Source organism: Cydia fagiglandana, chromosome 22, assembly GCF_963556715.1.
Source record: "Cydia fagiglandana chromosome 22, ilCydFagi1.1, whole genome shotgun sequence".
NCBI classification, from domain to species: domain Eukaryota; kingdom Metazoa; phylum Arthropoda; class Insecta; order Lepidoptera; family Tortricidae; genus Cydia; species Cydia fagiglandana.
Window position 1 is genome coordinate 10,398,044 of NC_085953.1, and position 23,975 is coordinate 10,422,018.

The 23,975-nt window shown below is 37.4% G+C and overlaps 1 protein-coding gene across 1 annotated transcript; it reads left to right on the forward strand.

Annotated features, from left to right (window-relative positions):
• Positions 1 to 16,540: 16,540 nt before the first annotated feature.
• On the forward strand, positions 16,541 to 17,899 carry LOC134675638 (uncharacterized). Its single transcript, XM_063533967.1, has one exon. It carries the CDS (start codon positions 16,547 to 16,549, stop codon positions 17,897 to 17,899), a length of 1,353 nt encoding a protein of 450 aa, XP_063390037.1. The 5' UTR covers positions 16,541 to 16,546.
• Positions 17,900 to 23,975: the final 6,076 nt, after the last annotated feature.

The window sequence follows — 23,975 nt, forward strand, 5'->3', positions numbered from 1 at the left end:
AAAGCGCATTTTTTAGTTTTTAAATGTTTTCCGAGCAAAGTTTGGTCTCCCAGTTATTTTAAAATGAATGCAGATACGTTTTTATGAATCCAAACCCGTGGTATGAAATAAAACAAATAATATTTGAAGTAAATATTGATAGTAACTATTTGTACTAGTGTTTCTTTGACTCAAAGGAATACTTGATATTACTTAAACATTTTCTCAGATTAGTTCAAATTGATTCGAATCAGGAATTCTTTTTATCTTTAAATTGGGTTTCTGTATTCTACTGTAAATAAATTATAATATTGATTGCAGAATCAAAATGTTAGGATATTATATAATAACATGTGCGTACTTTGCATGTTTTAGGTACAAAAAAATATAGATGCTTCTGAAGCGTTATCATGGTCGCATTTTTATCACCTCTCATGCAATGCGTCACTTTCGCACTTACATAGTTGTTAGAACGTGACAGCAATGGCGACAAATGATTAAGAGCCGACCATCTTAGCCCTACAGTTAGGGAATGCAAATCGGTTATTTTTTGTATGGAAATAATCGGTTTTTAACCGAAACCGCGGTTATTTCCATACAAAAAATAACCGATTTGCATTCCTTACCTACAGTGGCCCTAGAGAACGGGTTTCAGACGTCAAAATCCTCCTTCATCCTATGAACACAATACTAAAGACTAAAATACATATTCAAACAGCGGAAATTCGCTACCGAAACGTCGGAATAATTTTAATAAATGAGACATGTTTGCCCAAATCCTACTTAGTAGGGAGAAATGAATTTTCCATTCCGCTGAAAATTCTCGTAGAAAATTCTAACAACAAATTATTTCGTTTGTTGACTTGACCTGTTTCGTCTTTTCGGTTTTTTTCCTGGTCTACTTATCTGATCTATGGATTACGTTTCCTTAATTTTTCTTTATGCTTATGTTTTATATATAAAACGTTTGTCGTTCCAATTTTTTGTGATGTACACTGTATGTACAGTCAATGAAATTAATTTCTTACGAAAAGAGTTTACCCCTTACCTGTACCCTCCATATTCTTTTCATTACATTTGGCATTTGACGTTTGTCGATGTACTGCCATCTTGGTAAGCCCAGTGGCGACATCTAGCGCAAACTGTTTTAAACTTCCCTATCTTTGCCAAAACACCTTTAAGACAAAACCTTACATCCACGTAGACGATGTTTTAATCTATCATTATCATTAATCAACTCTTCCTCGCAAGGTAAATAATAGGGGTGATTAATTAAAGAATTTCGTAGAACACGCCAAATTGAAAGGAAAAACGTTTTTACGAGCGGAGAGGGTACAATGAGTGATATACGGCTGAAGGGATTCCCAGGTTTTCGGGAAATACGAGCGTTTTTGTGAAAACTAGAGTTTGCAGTACCTTTTTGCAGTTTTTACAAAGGCCGTTAAAGTGATAAGGTTTGAGAGATTTCGGATGATCTAAACTTTCTTGGTAACGGTTATCAAAGACATTTATAGCCGAGTAAGAAAAATGAGAAGGCGAGTTTTTAGGTGTTTGTAGGAACTTATTGTCATCTGCTCTTACAGCCCAAACTCTTACTATTTAGGACGCGCGAGGCGTCCACATTCGTGTCAGTTGTTTCTTTGTTCTACTTTTTAATAACTTCGGTTCTGATTAAGGACTTAATAAGTCCTAGCTTAAGAGCTCATTAAGACGGTGCGAGAACACACATGCGAGTTTCATTCCATTGCGGTTTTTGATCGGTCGGTTGAATTGGACGTAACCAACAGTCCGCAATGTAATAATCGCATGCGAGTTCGCGCGCCGTCTAAATCAGCCCTAACCGTTGTTCAATCTGATACACTGAGAGAAAAATCATGACCAGGAATTAAAAAACAGTTCGGTACTGGGGGAAAAAATTAAGTTTTAGTAATAATTATGGACATTTCACTATTTCTGTAAAGTTTATATATTCTCCTTGTCCCCGGATTAAGTTTATTTTTGTAATTCTAAGTGTATTTTTGTTATACTTTTCTCTCAGTGTATCGAGATAAAACTATAACACCCCTATGTATTAGTATTAAATAAAATAAAAAGCCTTATTTAAATATCTACTAATAGATTACAGTATGTTGTCTCGATATTTTTTTTAAATCCTTAAGTTTTATGTTCATAAAGACCCCTCTCTGGGTGAATGCCTCCAGTTTTTCTATCCTTGGCTTTCTGTGGCCAGTCCTTGCCAGCTGTAGCCATTATTACATCGGTCCACCTTTCTTTGGGCTTTCCGTATTTCCTGGTCCCGGTGAGACCACGCCATAAAGTGGTTATTTTTGCCCATCTTTCCTTGTTTGAGCGTGCTAGGTTTAGTATTAAACCATTATCAAATAATATTTTAATCGTCAACCACAAAGTCCCAAGTTTGACCTTGATTTTACCCACGTCTTGCCCCTCGCATGACCCCTAAAAGTAATAACTTGTCCCTCCCCTTCCCGCTGACACTAATTTCAGTGCAGACCCTAATTGGGGAGTCTTAAGCGCTCTTGGCCGTGTATAGTGATTTATACCAAAATGGCGGACCGATTGCAAATGGTGGACGTTGATGTAGGTTAGTTTTTGATTGGTTATGTTCTTGTTATTTGTGTAGATAAAATAAGTGGATTTAAGGAATCCGATCGCTGATTGTAATTAAACGGCTTCCAAAATTAATTAATTTAAGTTTTTTTTATCGTAGGTAACTATAGTTTATTAAAGGACTGTCTTATTTCAAACATAGACATCAGAGATAATCATATTACTATCTTTGTCTTACACTAGTAAAGAAAAGGATGAGTACCTATAGTTTTTATGTACTTATTTACTGACAAATTTGGTTTGACCAACTATACATGTGTTACTGGATTCAATGTTATATTTTATGTTAATACATTAAAACAAGTGATTCGCTCTCAAATATATCTAAAATTTAGACAAATACATTACATTGGACGTGTGATTTGTTAGTAAAAGAGAGCTTTTTAGAAACGCCAGAGACTTGACTTTTTTTCTTATGTATTTCTCTCAGTTCCTTATAGGTTAGCTGGAAGAGATCCCTTAACGGCAAAGTTCGCCTTTGTACACATTTACTGTATTCTCTCTGTGTTATGTACTTGTTTTGTGCAATAAAGTGTTTACTATTACTACTTGAAAAGTGTCGGTCTAGAAGTTTATTTGCCTATCTACAAGTAGGACAAAAACGGAAACTATTTGCTATATAGCCTTAAAGGTATCTAAAAATCTAGACTGACAGCGTTGAAACTATAAGCATGAGTGGCACGCTAGGATTCCAGTGCGTTAGGTTGATCTAGGCACTGCAATGCGGCCTAGCTCAATTCGGTAATGGACAGCTTTAGCCCGCAGTCATCCCGTAATGGATGGGTCGCCTTATTTTATTGCGGAACTTTTTAGGAACTGATTTTAGTCTAAATGCATTTTAAATACATCTACATCTGGCCTTCTACATGTACATCTGGTGCTACATTACGACACTAGGTGCTATATATAATTAGCACATTACGCAAATACGACGAAAATTTAAAGGGCCAGGGGGCCGATTTTTAAATTTCGACCACTCGATTTCGTGTATGTCGTTAAATAATATCTCCACTACCAGGCATGTAAATTCTACTAATATAATTGGAATCGAGTGGCCAATACCAATAGATTCCAAATTTCGATGGCTCGTATTTTAAAAAATTGCATTTCGCCGTTTTCCACCGATTTTCGAGTGACGCAATCGAGCGATCGAATTTCAAAAATCGGCCCCCAGGTGTAAAACGTTGTACGTCATTTCTGAAATGGCTGAATGAATCTGAATGGACTGACTAGTCCCAGTACAAAAAGTGCTGACATTGACTGAAGTAACATGACGAATACGAACTTTTCCGAGAAAATACGATGGAAACAACTATGTATTACATCTATAAGTATAATATCTTGACGTCAACTGACACAAAGACGTCAACTGACTGCCAGATGTCAACTTTCGTGCATTCCACCAAGGGTCATGATCATGATGGCGTTATAATTTTTTTTTATTTGTACTTACCTCTTTATTTTTGCTTCAAAACCTATCCATAACTGAACGTTAACGGTAATCATAATCAATTACACACTTAACACAAATTAAGCCCATATTTGTATGACGAACGATCGCATTAAGGAACACACGTTTTTAAACGCATGTAATAGATTGTAACGATGTAATTTATACCGGTCTACGTTATGCCTAGGGCATAGATTAAATAACACAGATTGTACACTTTCGATAAAATTCATCCCTTTCATGCAGTACCGTCTTTCCCATAAGGGCACACGGGGCCCGTGCCCAGGGCCCCCATCCTCAGGGCGCCCCGAAGTACAGACAGTAACAGTTTATTTGATTACCCCATAGTAAATAAAAAATCATAGTAGAAAGCATTCTTTACTTTCCAAAAGGGCCCCAAATTCTTTTGTGCCCAAGGGCCCCGGCATACAAGTAATACTGTTCGAAAAATGGGCCTGCTTTGAGTATTTAGTAACTGGAGACGCCTTGGCTTTTCATTTTCTGTACAAAACAGTCTGCCGATTTTTGCGGGAGAGAGGCACGTCTAATGTATGGCTATTTATACATGATTTTTACGTAACGTAACGTACAAATAGCCATCACAGATAAACGTCAGTCCATACAAAAATTAGCACAATTGTGCAAGGCTTTAAATAGGCAGAGGGGTAAGCTTTTAAAGGCTACTCCGGTTATTAAATGCTCTAACGCCCTAAGTTTTTACCTACCTCATGTTACTAAGCAAGTAACAGTAACTGTACAAAATTTGTAAGGACTGGCCTCTCTGTACTATTCTGTACCAAGTATATATTGCCCCAAAACATCGCGTGATAGTAACAAATGTGTTTCTTTGTATAGAAATTTATTTTTAGGGTTCCGCGGGGAAATTGGTAATCTGAGGAACGGTTGTTAAATTGAGTTATTTCAGTTGTATGGTGTTGGAGTTATTTAAATTAATGTTTTTTTTTTCAGGTAAGTTCAACAGTCAATATGGTGGAGGGAGAGAGAAAAGGAGTATTGTGTTAATGTAAGTAAAATCATCGGTGTGACGAAAGCGCAAAGGCTTCAGTGACTCGGCCACAGAATAAATAATAGTACTAGGTACAGAAGACTCACTCCCTAACAAAACGCGTCTGTTACGATCAGCACAGATATGGCCGCTAGGTGGTGACAGCGCCACGCGCGGCTTATGGCAAACCCCAAAATTGGGGCCGAACAGATGTACTTTTAGCTACCTGTAGCAAAGCGACGAAATCGCGGAGTGAGCCACGCCTGGCTTGGCCATCATGAGCGAATGAGAAGCGATCGGGCGGTGAAAAGAGTGTTTGAGGGAATACCGATAGGACGCCGCCCGGTCGGCCGACCTAGGTATCGATGGGCGGATGTGGTGGACGCTGACCTGCGCGTGCTCCGGGTTGAGAACTGACGAAAAACGGCACAGGACCGGGATCAGTAGCGAGCAGTCCTATTTGAAGGCCAAGACAATTTGGGTCGCGTAAAATAAGTATACCCATACATACGTCGCTAGGCCTTGCAGATATATTTTTATGTCATAGTTTGAATATAATAGAATTAGTAAAAGTAACAAGGTAGGTACTAAAACGGCCGTAACTTATTTACAATGCCCTCAAACGTTGTGATTGTGACCGTCGATACTTTGTTATTAAATGGTCATAAAAACCACATTAATGTGTGGTTTTATGACAATCCGAAGTATCGATGTGCTTTTACAGGTTAGAACATGAAAAGTAGGTCACTATTTTTGAGACATTTTTTTAAGTTAAATTATAGTGTAGCACACAAAACAATGAAAACCACATTGCTTAACCTCCTTACTTTGAAGTCGGTTAAAAAGTTAGGTCTAATCGACAATAGATTATAGAAACTCAATTAAGCAAAAATTGCTATTGGATTGGAATGATATTACGCATAGATACAAATTTTTTTTCTGGATCTTTACTTAGCATAGACAGTTTATTTTTATCCTGGGATCATAAACCGGGCTGGAGGCCTAGCCAGGATGACAATCATCGATAGAAAACGCCAGTCAAAACTTAAATTACGTATGGAAACACGTGAATTTTTGTAGCATCTGTCTTCCCGATACTTACACTTTTTCTCTTTGTTTGGCGTGTACCATTGTCATCTAAGCTAGGACCCCTGAAATTAAGTCGCAAGCTAAAGCTATATTCCCATAATAAAACGGACTTAACTCATTAAATTAGCATTTGCACCCTTTCGCCGGCATTATTAAATTATTCCCCGATATCAGAATCGGCCCTAATCTCCGATCTACCCTGTTCTGTGTTGCCAGCTTATACGTCATTTGCTTCAACACCTTGGCGGGGATTTTTATTGGTATGGCAACATTTGGACTGGGATGCGTACGGTGGATGGATGCGGTAATATAGGATAATTTTTGGACCGATAGCCATATTGTGCGAGGTGATTAGGTAGGTCATACTGAATAACTTTTTCTGTGGGACCAACTCCGAAATCACAACATGAAATGGATATGACAGTGTTTTCTATAGAACAGCAGATTCACCCTGTATCTCTGAGTATGAACTTTAATACTATCACGATACAGTTGCTTTTTAAACGACATTGTTGCTTTGCCACGCGCCAAAGTTGGAAGCTTGGGCTCGTCATAAAAGAAACAATGTTTTTGAAGTGAAAACTTCTTTAGCGGCGCTGGGCTCTTTTTGAGGTGGGGAAAAAATGATAAACTCGAGACAGCGTAAGGCGATCACGTGACCGTAAGGTTTAGACGGCCACTCATTTAGATGGCATTTAAATCAATAAAGAAAAACTCAATGACATTACATGAAAAAGGTTCTAATCTTGTACGGGTTGAAATACGAGGATCTCACAGTTACATTCTAACTTTATATCACTCAAATATAATTCAATAAAGCTACATCTTGATGAAATCGGTAATAAAAGTGAACTCTAGTACTGGTGAATAAAACTCAAAATATCATGACCAAATATATTTAGATGCGGGGTCTGCAAGGTAACTTTACAATTTCTATTCGAATTTTAAACCATTAACGCTACAAATTTGAATTTCAGCAATTTCGGAACTAAAGTTTTTCAATAGAAAGGAGGATGGGTCAATTATACATAGTGCTGCAGACATTTTGGACTAGTCATTGAGTTTTCACTTCTGTCGGCACTCCCGGAGTGCAACCCGTTGTTTTTTTTAACAGATTAGGGTCTTAGGCGCAGAAATCATTTGAGAAAATCCATACTTTAATTCCAATGGTCCAATGGCGAATGTTAACAAGTACCACATCCGCAATTTAAGGGGGTGTGTACGCTATTTAGCGATAAGATCGTGAGTCGGGCGCGCGATGCCTCTTAAATTATTCAAATAAAATCCAGCCCCGTATCTGTGATTGTAAATTTTGGTGCGCAGCTGTATTTGTACACTTGAGGCCGTGTGTTAAGTGTACACAAAGCAAGATTTAACCCTTTGAACGCTACTCCTATCGTGTGAAACTATAGTAAATCTTCTCGGAATGCACAAAGGTTGCTATTGGACTGTAGCAACACGCATCTGCCAGTGACGTCTTTGGCAGTAATTTCATTTAATTTATTTATTTTACTATTATTTATATTAGCTTTATTGCACAATATATATTTGGTTTTCTTTGTCAAACCTTATATGAAATAAAGTGACCAAATGACATATTTATTAGTACTTAAAGGTATTAAGTTATATGTAATTTGGATAATCTAATCTTCTGTTCTGCTGCTTATTTACTTTCAACTTGCGAACTTAGATCTGTTTAAAAAAACTCTTTCATATATTCGTCCCAGCATTTAGTTCGAGCACAAATTTCGCGAGCTTCTCTAAACGAGGGGTTGCCGATCATAATTTGAAAATGCCATTTAGTTCCACCCCACACTAGCGTCTCGCGAGCATCGGCGTCTAGTCTAGGTGGCTCTACTACACAGCGACGCCATTTTCCATAGCGCTAAGTGGCGCTGACTAGACGCTGACGCACAGAAGACGCTAGTGTGGGATGGCTCGTAGAGGTAGCTCGATCCGACTACTAATTAGTTGATTCCGCAGCCGTGTAACCTTTTCACTGTCCGCCAGTGTACGAAAATCCGAGAAGACAAAGAGCGTGTCGGTTCTGACATCACCTGTTTCTCTCATAATACACTTTAGGCCACAGACTATTTATGTTGCAATATAAATATTATCTCTTATTTATTCTTTTATTCGCGATCTTAAGCCCGTTATGGCTGAGAGGCTTAAGGCGTTTTTGTATACAGTTAAATTTACACCTGCGGTTTTTAGGGTTCCGTACCTCAAAAGGAAAAAACGGAACCCTTATAGGATCACTCGTGCGTCTGTCTGTCTGTTTTCACGGCCTATTTTTTCGGAAACTACTGGACCAATTAAATTGTAATTTGGTACACATATGTAAATTAGTGACCCAAAGATGGACATTTTTTTTTATAATTTTAAAATACATAGGTTCGAAATTATTTAAGAAAATAGCCAAAAAATGACCATTTTCCCCTCTTTATCTCCGAAACTACTGGGCCTAAATTTTTGAAAAAAATACAATAGTTCTTTACCTATAGATGACAGGAAAACCTATTAGAAATGTGCAGTCAAGCGTGAGTCGGACTTATGTACGGAACCCTAGAAACGCGAGTCCTAATACTCGCACTTGGCCGGTTTTTTAATGTTTCATTTTCAAATTATTTATTTACACCATCTTGTTCGTCTTTCTCGCGTTATCCCGGCTTTTTGCCACAGCTCATAGGAGCCTGGGGTCCGCTTGGCGAATCCCTAGAATTGGCGTAGGCACTAGTTTTTACGAAAGAGACTGCCATCTGACCTTACAACTCAGAGCTGAAATTAGTCCGGTTTCCTCACGATGTTTTCCGTAAAGCGACTGGTAAACATTAAAAACCCATTCCGAAAAACTCATTGTTACCAGCCGGGGTTTGAACCCGCGACCGAAAATCAAATCAGCTCGGACATATTGACGCACAAATTAGGCTACAAACAATGGGCAATATAAAATACATAAACTGCTTAAATCATAACCCTCTTTGACATTCGTAATCGGGTAAAAATGTGCGAGTCCCAAGCGATGTCAGCGGTTAAGAAGACCCTCGCTAACTCAATCAAACAAATGTACGTCTTTTTCACATAATATGATATATATCGATGGGTAACTTGTAACCGTATTATTGTTCCGAAACGCATACTGTTGTCAGAGTATAATTATACAAAGAAGTAGTGTGACTAGGGGTCACAAAACCGTGCGTATTTTAGAAAACCGGTTTTCGGTTTTTGTGAAACAACAAAACCGAGTTTCCGATTTTTTCGGTGATTTCGATTTTACGTATAATTTGTCAAATAAGCAAGTATTTTTAGGATCATTGTTCAATATTAATAAAGGATCAATATTAATTCTTCCACAACATATACACAATACCAGCTGGGGATATAGGAAATCTAACGCCAACGGAGAGGCGCTCATGGACTGGGCAGATAGGAACAAGGAACGTTGAAATCAGCTGGATGGAGATGTGACCACACCCCGGACCTAGTCTTCACAACGAGAGCAATAGATGGTACCTCAGTGGCCTCCGAGCGGTACATTTTTACTCTGCCTTGACCGTAGCACGTAATAACGCTAACGCATAAGTTAACGCTCGAAGACGCGTCACATTAGTTAGGAACCCAGTCGGTCCCAGCTTGTTAACGAATTACTAACTCGATCTGAACTCGATTGGCCTTAAGAGGAAAGTGGACGGCATCTCCATACAAACGTAGTCCCCTTTTCCTCTCAGGAGCTACCAATTTGTTATAATACTAAAATACTATAAATACGTAAGAACTCTGTCAGTCTGTTACTTCTCCACTGAGCTGATTTAGATGACTTGTAGTATGGAAATATGTAGTTTGATCCCCGGGGAAGGACATAGGATAGTTTTCATCAATCATCATCATTCCATGCCGAAATCGCGGGCACTAAAGTTAGTAAAGTTACACTACTCATTCTACATGGTGCCGCGGCCCTTTCGGCCACGACATCAATCGCTTCACACCAAAAGCAGCCGCTGGTCACCGTGTCGGCCAAACTGTGTAACCACTTAAAAAAAAACTACTCATTCTACTCTGCCATGACCGTAGCACGTAATAACGCTAACGCATAAGTTAACGTTCGAAGACGCGTCACATTAGTTAGGAACCCAGTCGGTCGGAGCTTGTTAACGAATTAGTAGCCTCTAGGGGGTACTAGGGCAACTCGATCTGAACTTGATTGGCTTTAACTGGAGATGTATGATTCCATTGACGTATATCTCAGGACTTGCGGGCACTAAAAACCGGCTAAATGCGAGTCGGACTTGCGGGACTTGCGCACGAAGGGCACCATTACTCTAAAAACGGCAAAAAAATCACGTTTGAGCCTCACTTAAATATTCATTATATGTTTTTAGTATGTTTTGTTATAGCGCCAACAGAAATTATACATCATCTGTGAAAATGTCAACTACCTCGCTGTCACGGTTTATGAGATACAGCCTGGTAAGAGACAGACAGAAGGACAGCGGAGTCTTAATAGGGTTCCGTTTTATCCCTTTGGGTACGGAACCCTAAAAATCACTGTTTACTAGTTTTATTTTGAATCTTGTTATATTATAGCACAACTACCTACTACCAGCTTGGTTAAACCTTGTTAACAAATTAGTACAAGCCTCGGGGGGATACTAGGGTAACTCGATCGGAAGTCGATTGGCTTTAGCTACAATAGCTGTAGCTAGAGCACTTGACGAAGACGGTGTGACGGTGACTAAAAATAGTTACGTGAGTTAAGCCTTTATAAGGCAGAGGGAATATATTTCCCATCTGATTTTGAACTTTATTTCAAAGTGATAGGGTTCATTTTTGCATAATTCCTGACACCCGTATGCCTTATAAAGGGTTAAACCCATTATTATGTGTTAATGGTAGGATGAGTAGTATGACCCATGACAGTTTAAATTCGACTTTCAATTCTGTTGAAAGAAAAATAGTTAAAAATTAAAAATCTACTTTATCCAGCATTCCATGTATTCGAAGGATATTAAGATTTAAGATGCTTGTACAGTCCTGTTATAGTCACCTTCAATAATATGTTACACAACGGACCCGCAAAAATATCTGACACGACACGATCTTATTTGTAGAGCCATATGAGCTTGTCACATATTTTGCGGCCTTCGTTGTGTAAATATTATTGCAGGTGACTGTACTAAGCACACATGCCTTATAGGCAGACTAAGTTAGCTTGTTAACAGGACTAGGCAGTCCCTTGAGAACTAGGGAAATTCGATCAGGTGCCGATTAAGCTGAGTGCCTTGAGATTAAAGCCTAGTATGTCTAGCATGATTACGGAAAGGCCTAACTGCCGTATTCGAACTTCAAGATATTTACAAGAGATAGAGATGACACGTACTAGATCCATTCTAGATACCTTATAGTTTAGATATCAACTAGTTCTCTTTTGCAGCGCAATTCGGGCAACCAATGTCACTTTTACGTTAGATAGAGTAAGATATCTATTAGATGTGAATTGGATCTCTAAGTCATATTCTGTGGAAATCTTTCAAGAGTATCGCCAGAATCGCGCAAATGTCAAATTTGACAGGTTAGATCTTAAGCATATCGGTATCGTATCTTTGTGATGTGTAAAAGATATCTAATAGATGTCTATTTCAAAATCCGAATCGGGCCCTAAGTCCTCCTACGTGTACAATCAGCTTAAATAACGGATTAGACTAAAGGTCAAAAGTATCTAGAGTTAGACCAAGAAAAGTCTGCAGAGATTTTGACAGCACACGCAGTGCAGGTGTTATTTTAAAATAAATAAATAAATATTATAGGACATTCTTACATATTGACCAAGTCCGACAGTAAGCTCAAGAAGGCTTGTGTTGTGGGTACTCAGACAACGATATATATAATACTTATATAAATATTTAAATACATACAGAAAACAACCATGACTCAGGAACAAATAGCTGTGTCATCATGCAAATAAATGCCCTTACCGGGATTCGAACCCAGGACCATCGGCTTCACAGGCAGGGTCACTACCCACTAGGCCAGACCGGTCGTCTAAACGTCAAATTTTAAACGTCAGACTTCTATGAAGTGGTTACGCCTAAATAAATAACACTGGCACTGCGTGTGCTGTCAAAATGTCTGCAGATTTATCTTGGTCTAACTCTACTATCTGATAGCTTAATAAAAAGGGATATATATTTTTTACTTATAGAAATATTCAACTGTTGCAAATAATTTTTAACGCGACATATCGAATTCCATCACTAAAACGTAACTAAGAAAAACTATTTAAGTGAAGTGTGACTGCTAAATCCGATTGTAGGTACAGGCAGGCGTGGCTTACTCCGCGATTTCGTCGCTTTGCTACAGGTAGCTCAAAAGTACGTCCGTTCGACCCCAATTTTGGGGAAAGCCATAAGCCGCGCGTGGCGCTGTCGCCACCTAGCGGCCATATCTGTGCTGATCGTAACAGACGCGTTTTGTTAGAGAGTGAGTCTTCTGTACCTAGTACTATTATTTTATTCTGTGCAGGTACAGGTGTAGTGCATAATTGTTTTCCATCGTATTTTATCGGAAACGTTCGTATTTGCTACTTCAGTCAACCTCTGCACTTTTTGTACCGAGACTGACTGAAATAGCAAGGCACGTTCGAGCGTTTCCGCGAAAATACGATGGAAAATAATTATGCACTATACATCTGTACAGTCACCTGCAATAATATGTTACATAACGAAGGCCACAAAGATCGGACACTTATTTGTAGAGCCATAAGAGCGTGTCACATATTTTTGCTGCCTTCGAAGAGTAACATATTATTACAGTTGACTGTACATCTACTTCGTCTTGTACATACATATACATGTTTATTATTTAATTAACAAAATACATAACCCTCCAAACCGGCTTAAACTCGCAAACTTGCCCGAAACAGGTCAAGTGAAATTTCTAAAACTTCATAACATAGTTACTACTACCCTCACCTCAGGGTAACATGCTTAGCCAAGTTGAAGGTCCTTTCGGTGGCGTAGAAACGGGCGTGTGACGTAAAGGGAAAACCTTTAATGGCGAAATGAGAGTGTTATTTATTTAAACTTTATTGCACAGTAAAAATTGTACAAAAGGCGAACTTAATGCCAGAAGGCATTCTCTACCAGTTAACCCTCGGGCCAAACAAAGAACAAACAGTAATAGGTGTAAGAAAATTAAAAATACCAAAAATTTAATTTTAATTGAACATAATTTTTTATGTTGTGTTTTGTGTTAAGTATATTTTTTTTATTTCACCACAACAGCTCTGTTATTCTTTAAACACAAGTAAAAAACAAGATGAAAGAAAAAAGAAAGAAGAAGAAGAAAGTTGCATTTTATCCACGAGAATGCAAAAGTAATTTCATACAATTTTGTGTTGCTTTCTTTTTGTTGTCGGCTGTTGGATTGGAATTTACTTTTAAGTAAAATATGTAATGAATATCTCGGATATAAAAACTCATTAAAGCGCGTTTTCCCAGAGATAAGACCTAGCTAGATCGATTTTTCGACCCCGAAAACCCCTATACCTATAGCAAATTTCATCTAAATCGTTAGAGCCATTTCCGAGATCCCCGAAATAGGTATATATAAAAACAATAATTGCTCATTTAAAGGTATTAAATAATAATCACGTTCATTATATTAGAGTTTTCATGTTTTACAGTGACTATTTTCCTCGCGTGTGGTGAAAAAAATTGTGTTTTTCTCGGTAATTCGGTTGAAAAATAATCATGTGTTCACTTGAACTTATTTGGTCCGTGTGTACTTAGTTACACTAAAAGTTTATGGTCGTAGTTAAACACCGGTTTAAAAAGCAATTGGTAAAGAAGAACTTGTCTTAAGTATCAGTAAAAATTTAACATTTTCTTTTCAAACATACAAACCCCAAATAATTCTCCAAAACCATTTCAGCGTTATATTGCTTTAAGAAGAGCGTAACGTTCTTAGTCAAAACATGGCACTTAAGGCACTCTCAATTATATTTATTTACTAAAAAGGGCGTAAGTGTCTTCGTCAAAAGATGTCGCTTAAACCGTTTTCTATAATGCCTAATATTCAGGGGTTAATAACCCGTGGTCTAACTGAGATTTATAGTTCTAATAACTGTGGGATATGACGCGTTGTGCGTATGAGTTATTGGTAGCGGGTTCGCGTTCGGTTGAGGACAAAATGTTACGGTTTACAGTTGGCGACTGTTTTATGAGTAATAATACTAATATATGGACTTATGGAGGCCTTAACATACTCTCCGTGAATGTTGAACTGGTATAGGTTCATATATCACCTAAGTGCTTATATTAAACATAATAAATAATAATTAAGTATAATAATATACGTGTATGTAGAGACTCTTAGCTGCAGGCAAACTGTAAATACAGTTTTGCAGGGATCTGTATAGTTTTAAGCTCTGTACTGTGTATTTATAAATAATAATTAAAAAAAACCGGGCAAGTGCGAGTCGGACTCGCGCACGAAGGGTTCCGTACCATAAAGCAAAAAAAAACGAAACAAAAGCAAAAAAGAAACGGTCACCCATCCAAGTACTGACCACGCCCGACCTTGCTTAACTTTGGTCAAAAATCACGTTTGTTGTATGGGAGCCCCATTTAAATCTTTATTTTATTCTGTTTTTAGTATTTGTTGTTATAGCGGCAACAGAAATACATTATCTGTGAAAATTTCAACTGTCTAGCTATCACGGTTCTTGTGATACAGCCTGGTGACAGACAGACGGACGGACGGACGGACGGACGGACGGACAGCGAAGTCTTAGTAATAGGGTCCCGTTTTACCCTTTGGGTACGGAACCCTAAAAATGGGTATACCTAAAGTGTCAGTCTATGGAATCTGCTAACTATGTAAACAAAAGTCACTAGTAAATTCATCATTCAGAGACAATTTCAATATGGCGGTTTGTTTACATAGTTAGCAAGTTCCATAGAATGACACTTTAATTGAGTTACTGTAAATTTGACTACGTGGATTTTTGCTAAGGCCCCCCCCCCACATCTGGCGTCTTTCGAGCGTCGGCGTCTACAATTCTATGGCCGACGTCGACGCAACGTCGACGCAGCGTCGACGCAACTGCGCAGCGACGTCATTTTCCATAGCGCTGGACCGACGCCGACAGACGCCGACGCTCGAAAGACGCCAGATGTGGGGGGGGCCTAAAATGTAATTCCACAATGAATGAGATATTTTTTTTTTACATATCAAATGGTTGGTAGAATATTTATGAATTTTATGATGAAAATTCAGTACGAGCTGTTGTAGGCTTGACAAGATCGTGTGGTTTTCTGTAGTTTTTAATAAGTTTATCGCGAACATACAGAGAGGTTCGGCGGGGGAGTTTGTTTTATAATGTGTAATGATCCAATACCGACGCTTAACTCGAGCGCAAACCATGTCCAAAGATTGTCCTTATTTCCAGTTTTGTTTTAGGGCCAGACATAAAAAAAAAAACATTGCCACTATTCTCGCGAGTCGCGATTATTGACACCACCATCTGTAAAATTCCTCCACCGGCCGACCCCATTACCTCGTTCCTCCCCCTGCGCCGCCTTCACCCCCTCATATTCAACGATCGACGCCATCACAGATTAGTCTGCGCACAGCGCTGTTTTAAGGTGGACCTGCGTTTCTACGCTCCGTTGGCGTATTACGGACAATTTAGGTAAGATTTTGTATTGATTTGTTTGTTTTATGTTAATAACGTGTTTTTTGTTGTATTTAAATGATTTTTTCATAGAAAATTACTTTATAATGGAATATATTGATGATTTTATTTATAAACAAGCACTCGCTCGCTGGCGTTTATTTTGTTGTGAGATTTGAGATGTGATATTCTATATAAGTAGGTATAGGTACCCTTCAGTATTTTAACAAAATATATGTATTTAAATAGCATTACATATGATATTTTAGGTATGTCTGTATTGTCCGTGTTGTGTGTGAGTGTGACTGTTGTTCACATAGGTAAACAAAGGTTAAGTATGCTATTTATTAAAGATGCCACGAATTTCCGGCGACTATTCGATTATCGGCCTATTCGCCCACTTTTACCAATATTATATTATTATAAGCTTTTATTGTTAGTACCTATGTATGTATGTTAGTGTGTCCCAATTTCCGATTGAGCTGAAATTTTGCATATATGTGTATATCGGATGACAATGCAATATTATGATGACGTGGAACTGATCTGATGATGGAGACAGGAGCTAGCCATGGGAACTCTGTGATAAAACAACGCAAACTAATTGTGTTTGGGGTTGTTAGAATTGTCTCGTTGTGTTAGTTGCCAAAAGTGAAGTTTTTGCCAAAAACTTATTTTATTCAGTATTTCTTTATGTTTTTTAGGTTGTAACAAGACCAAAATGAATAAAGCTCAACTTACTCATATGGAACAAATGGTAAAAGACGCGCATTTGGTTGATTTGCGAATGAAACTGAAGATGGCAGAACAAATATATAAATACACTAAAATGCCTACCAAATTAACCGTGCCCCCTACTGCTACTCTTCTCGATATAAATGAAAATATTTTTAATAAACTCAATGATCGAATAGAAACTATGAAAACCGGGGAATTTAAACAACTTCAGGAATTTAAAATGCAGAAGCAAATGTTACTCAAAGTAGATCATAACAATTTTTCATATATGGACATCAGAGAATTCCTAATAGAACATTACATTGAGAAAGAAGATATCCCGACAAAGGAAAATCTCATTGTCGATCTGGAACTCAGAACTATATTTTGTAACAGCGATACCCTAAATTATTATCTCAAAAAACACGGATTTATTTGGAGAATACTTCCAGGAACGAAAAAGAGCATACTTACTGAACATCCGAAAAGAGCCGCCGATAGATACAGATATTTCAAAAAGTTAAGACAATATAGATCAGAGAACAGAGACATAGTTTATATAGAAGAATTTTATAACAACATTTACCCCAACCATGAAAACTTGCCCAGAAAACAAGCACGTAAATGGTGCATTGCAGCAATTACAGAAAACTCTTTAATTAAAGCGGGGACTTATATGTATCCAGCAGCACCCGGAGTCGATTTGTACGTATGGCTTAAAGATGAATTGATACCTTTGTTGCCGAAAAACTCAGTCGTGGTAGTGGAAGAAAAGATGAATAAAGAAGTGGATGATTATCAATTTCCCGATGCCCTTAACAGTAAACATGAAATAAAAGATTGGTTAAACGCAAATAACGTTCCTTTTGCAGAAGCTATGCGTAAAGCTGAATTAATGACGCTCGTAGATAAATTCACGAAAGAAAAAGGTCTCATTTTGGAAGAGATTTTAAAGTCGCACGGACACGAAGTGTTGCGCAAACAAAAAGGCTTCCCGAATTTAAGTGTGATTGCACCTTTAACAAAACATTTGAAAGATCATTATGCCAAAGTATTAAGAGGAATAAAAGAAAGAGAAGGAGGGAGACTAATAGATGCCTTAAAAGGTTGCACTGTAGAACAATGGAAGAATATGTTTGACACTGTTAAAGAAGTAGAAGAAAGGATACTCCATGAAGATCTTTTACTAGAAGAAACAATTGATAAATTGATGTCAATGACTTGCCAGGAGGGTTTGGAGAAAAACCAGTGTTTAGATAATTTCGAACGAGATCTAGACTATTATGTAGTTGAGAAAAAAACCATAAATTATAACAAAACTGGTTATAGATGTGTACGTTCATATGCAAATTCATAGCCGAATAAAACCGAATTGTACATGTGCAATTGTGCATTGGGGTATTTAAAACCAGTAGGTATACAAAGTGTCATAACAATCGGTGTAGCGGTTATGAAGAAATTAACAAATTACGATTTTTTTTACTTTTGTGATTTCAGGGTAATGTCCATGTCCAATGCCTAAGGTCATCCTGTATAATATAAGAAACGATGTTTTTGAGTATCTTCATTTGGGTACATAAATATATGATTTAATTTATATGCTTACTGTAGTTTAATTCAAAAATATTTCATAGAATTATCGATAGAGAATAGATATATAAAGATTACAATTTATTGCTTTGCTAATCCGTAAACATACTGGGCTATTAGACTAAAGACATAATTGTTAAAGTTTGCATTCCTCTTAAAATTGCGTGCCACAAGAGAACAAGACAAGACCCTTAAAACCCGTAACAAACCAAATAAATAAACAAACTATCCCGATCTCCCTAATTAAGCAAAACCTTTGTTGCTGCCATCGAAACACATGAACTGAAACCTGTGTTCCGCCGAGCATCGAAGATACCCCATCGCCAATACCTTGGGTTAATTAAAACTTACTTCCTAAGCCCACTTACCCATGCCTAACGGATAACATCTTATTACAAACACAACCCAAAACAAACCCTTTCACAATGACAATAAAGTTCCAAATGCATCGCGACGACAAAAGAACTTCAACGGTAATTTTCAATTGTAACTGCTACGTTCTAAAGCTATAACTGGCGAACGAATTTAATCACTGAAGTAAAGTAAGCTCACTTACATGTGAATAAGGTTCTTATTTGAATGGCACGCGGAAAGCAGACGGCATTACTCGATTAAAGAATCCTAATCGAAGCCTGTAGAATTCGGTGCATTTTATAAAACATCTCAAATTCAACTTAGTCGCGTTGGATTTTAAGTTCAAATTCGCTTGTGAATCTTTATGGAATTTTTAAAATGGGACTTGCATTTTATGTATGCTTAGCGCTTGGATAACGGATTTTTCGAGAATATTCGCGAATTATGTCGTTATGAGATAGCAGTCCCAATACGCGTTAAGTCAACTGAAAAATTGATTTCGAATTTGGTATGTAGTAGTGGAATTTAAATTGATCCTTAAATTTACTTTAAGTAGGGGCTTGTTCTGCGAATTGAGGCTCTTGTAAGCCAATTTCAATAGGATGAAAATGAAATTAGATGCCTAAATCCTTATTTTACCTTTTTTATGTTGTCAAGCGAAATCTAATAAATCTTCTTGGAAAAACGATGCCAATGGCTTCATAATTTATCTGAATGGTTATGTATTGAATACTTCCAATAAATGTACCTATTTACCTTCTATTGTTGCCTTGAATCATCATCTCAGACATCTCAGTACAAATAAGGCGAAGAACCCACTTAGCGGCATGGGGCATATTATGGCACGCACCGCCGTGCCGCGCGGCACGGCGGCGTAAAATTTTGTATCACGGTGTAGGTAATCCGCCTCGACCGGAAACACCATAGACCTAGGATTCGCTTGCGCTTGACAGACAGCTGAAGTGTGCGAAAGGGAAACCATCACGTATATGAACATCCCATGAGTGCGAAAGAGTCAGACTACCAATGAGAAAACGTAACCACTTTTGAGTTTGACGACGGCCGCGGACGGCCAAGAGCGTATCACGGTAATTTTCAAATTGAAAAATATACACGGATTAGGACGAAAAGTATTAAATAAAGTAATTCAGTGAAGATGGTGTCTTGTAGTGTGCCGGATTGCAGTGTCACAGGGCCAAAATAATCCAAGCAATTACTCATTTCAGAGGATTTATGATATTCCGAACGAAATTTTCATAACGATATTGTGTCAAATTAACAGCGTAAAAAGTGTAAGAAGCCGGTTTATACAGTTCATTATAAGTTTTTCTTCCGTTCAGTGCTAATATTTTATCATATTAGTCAATAATTTAGGATATTTTGTGTAAAAACATAAACTGTTCGTTTACGCTAGGGCTTGACAAAATGTTCATATGACAGTATCGATAACTTTTCGGTATATTAATAGCTATGTTATTATTTCTTCACAAGACATCATTAAGATATTAGTTTTTATAACCGACTTCAAATAATAACGATTGTTATACCTTTTTGAAGGTGTTCATGTTTAGCGTGTCATGATAACTTCACTTTGCAACACAGTAAGAGTTACATTAAGATAAGTCTGTAACGATTTTGATGGCAAACGCAGTGCAATTGTTATTTATACGTCATAATGTCGTAGAATTTTAATGTTTAAAATAACACATTTGAAAAAGTAGTCGATAAAGCAATCAAACATCGACAGATTAGTAATATGTTGTAACATGACATCACTATTTTTGATCTCACATAGACAATTTACGCACACACTTGCAATTCATTTTTGGTCACACTTTTGAAGATTGAGAGTTGTTCTTTGTCATATAATTCTTTGGGACACACGCACGACGGCGACGCGGTGTTACCGCGCGGTTAGTCAAGGTGGTTTGCTTCTTACACCGTTTGCCTAAAAATTTCGCGCCGCCGTGCGGCTTAGCGGTGCCAAGCCGCTACGTGGCTTCTTTTTTTTTAGCATTAGAAAAAGGCTACGCAATCTTGACGTGTCTTTTAATTGGTATTGAATTAGTAGGTAGTTAACCTCTTGCCGCCCACACGTCAAACCTTTCCAAGCAAAATGAAATTTTATTTTGTCAACACAAAGTTCAAATTAATAGAACAGGAGACCTTTTTATAGGTATCTGGGCGGCTAGAGGTTAAACTGAGTAGTTTGCACAGTGCATACTCACAGTGTGACGCTGCGCGCAGCGTATGTCTACTCGCCTGAGAAACAGCGAAGCTATTCAGAGCAATATATGTAAAGTTCCGTAACAGCGAGTTATTAGCATTAGTAAGTGTTCAAGGAAATAGTTCCTAAGCTATACCTACATAGTTATAATCTTCACGTTCACATTTCTCTGAAGCGCTCATATCCTTCGCTTCCTTCATGAGGAAAGTTATACATTTGTTGTGCATAGTTACACATGTATTGGAGTAGCCGGGACTTCATTCACATCACTTTCTTTAAGGTAAAACTGTACACGGTGGCTACAAAATAACTGCATTCCCGTTGCCAGGGAAGTTTGGGGATTATACCGAGTTAAAAGTTACACTATGGGACTAATCCCGAAAACGCGACAAAAAATTACCCTTCAATAAAAAATGGACGAGCCCAAATGTGTGAAACAGCCAATTTTTTTTTACAATTTCGGTGTTGGTCCCATAGTAAAAGTTGCGTAGTATAATTCCAAAACCTCCCTGGCAACGGGAACGCAGTTATTTTTTAGCCACCCTGTATAATTATTAAAGCCTTTAAGGTAAAACTATATACAATAATAAATAAGTTCAAAAACTAAAACCCGACTACTATATAATTTACTGATTTTTTTATATATTTACAGAGATTCAGAGGATAGCCGTGGTCGTATGCCACATTACTTTTATTAAGTTTATAATCGTGGCATACGACCACGGCGATCCTCTGAATCTCTGTAAATATATAAAAAAATCAGTAAATTATATTACGTTGTATTTTTATATAAAAAAAATGGTAACATTTATAATATTTCCTGCTTGATAATTTTCGATAAGAATTCTATCTTGTTTCATACTTTTTAGAGCGCGATTTGCAGTAGTCGGGTTTTAGTTTTTGAACTTATTTATTATAGTATCAGGACTTCTATACCTATTCACGTTATAAAATGTTGCAGGACATTAAAATAACACCATGTATAGCGGCCAAACAAATTTCTTTTGCAAAAACCTTCTTGTATCGCCGTAGTCGCGTAACACGCGGATAGAATCCAGAGCGCTTGTAGATTCATAGTTCGAATCACCTAACCGATAAATTAATGTTTTATCTGGCGCATGCAAGCAAAGCCGGGTGCAAAAGCTAACAATATTTATATATTTGGAATGTGCTATTTGAGCTCTTTCCAATGATGTATAACACATTATCATTACTTAATTTTAGTTTTTTGGTTCGCCTCTAGAGGGCGCAGTGTTAATTTTTTTGTGACGCCATATAGCCTATAACCAGCGGACGATTAAGACGATTCGAACGACACATCGTTTGTTAAATTATAATAAGTACTTTAGAAGTTATGAGGGAACAGATGAACATACATACATACATACATACATACCCACATACATACCGGTCAAAATCATAACCCTCCTTTTGCGTTGCCGTAGTCGGGTAAAAATAGAAATTGCTGCCTGTTTTTCGTATACTTTGCATTTCCAACTTTCCTTATCCTTATATTTTCCATAATGTTTATTTAGGGTAGCCGTCATCGAAAACGATGAGGAGGACTATAGGACTATATTTATTTTGTCAAATAATTTATTTAATCCATTATTATCTTTATTTATTTTTCTACTTAAGTTAGGTTAATTATAATATGAATATAAAAGTAAAATATAAAAACACTCACAAAACAATAAAAAAATTATAAACACATTATAAAAAACCTAACCTAGGGTGCCGCCGGCAGCGGGGCAGGGCCCAAGCTGCCGGTGGTCAGGGCCGCAGAGTGAGGAATCGACGTACTATACGCGCCGTGTCCAAAATTACCGCCTTCTGCATCTGACCCTTGACCCAACCACCTAGCGACAGTCTCTCTAGGTGTTTTTGTTTTAATGTTTTAATGTTTATTTGGGCACAAACGGTACAATAATGCTTACAGATATTAATATTATGCAACATATGAACCAGTGAAGTTGCCACTAACTACTAACACGTATACAAAAATAAACTACGGTATATTTACAGAGCAAACAAACATTTGTCGGCATTGTTAATGAATTTAAAAACAAAATAGAATAATGAGAAAAAAAAAAATCAGTTAAAAGTTAATACATTCTAAACATTAGTATTCAAAGTACTAAAAACCTCATGCTTAAACTTAACTAACGGAATGTTAAACATATCAATGTGTGAGAAAAGATTATTATTACACTTGCACGCTTTATCAATGAAGGAATTCGCTTTGTATTTTTTTCGCGTAAAGGGGATGTGAAAGAGTTTGTGATGTCGTGTGTTCAAACGAGGAGTTCTAAAATTAATTTTATTTATTAAATAAGGGGAGTCAATATGATTTGTCAAAATTTTATATAAAAAAGTTTGATCCTTTAATGTGCGCCGACCTTCGAGCGAAAACAAATTTCCGACGTTTGGCGGTTGATTAGATTTGTAGGCTTTATATTTTAAGTGTTTAATTAGTTTTTTCTGGATTGCCTCAATGCAGTTGATGTAACATTTATAGCTAGGATTCCAAACGGTGGATCCGTATTCGAGAACTGGCCTGACTAGAGAGTTAAACAACATCCGTAAAGTATCAGCCTCCTTGAACTCTTTAGTGGTTCTTAAAACAAAGCCGAGTAGCCTGTATGCCCTATTTGTTATGTTCTCTATATGGTTGCTAAATAATAATTTGCTGTCTAAATGTATGCCTAAATCCTTGACATTAGAGACTCTACGTATTATTTCATTATTTAAATGGTAATTAAATTCTATAACCTGTCGTTTTCTGGTAAAAGTTATAATATTACATTTTTTTGTGTTTAAATGTAGGTAATTTTTTTGACAATAATTATACAATCGTGTCAAATCAGCCTGTAATGCAAGACAGTCATCTTTATTTTTAACTACTTTCAATATTTTTTTATCATCTGCATAAAGTAAGCAGGTAGACGATTTAAAAACTGAAGTAACGTCGTTTATAAAAATATTGAAGTGTTGGTCGAGACTCTTCGCTATGAGACCATTCGCTGACACGACTATAGGAACAATGATCGTCGAGTCAACATCCCACATGGCGGTTATCTCGTGAGCTAAGTTTAGGTACTTGCTGGACTTGTCCTTCTCGGCCTTCACGAGATTCTCATCATGGGGGATGGTGACGTCGACGAGCACGGCCCGGCGCTGCGATCGATCTATCAGCACGATGTCAGGCTTATTGGCTAATCCATTATTATTATTATATCTACTGCTAACTTCATTGTATCAA

Excerpts from the sequence above, each read along its gene's own strand:
- LOC134675638 (XM_063533967.1), top strand. The coding sequence starts at position 16,547 with ATGAATAAAGCTCAACTTACTCATATGGAACAAATGGTAAAAGACGCG.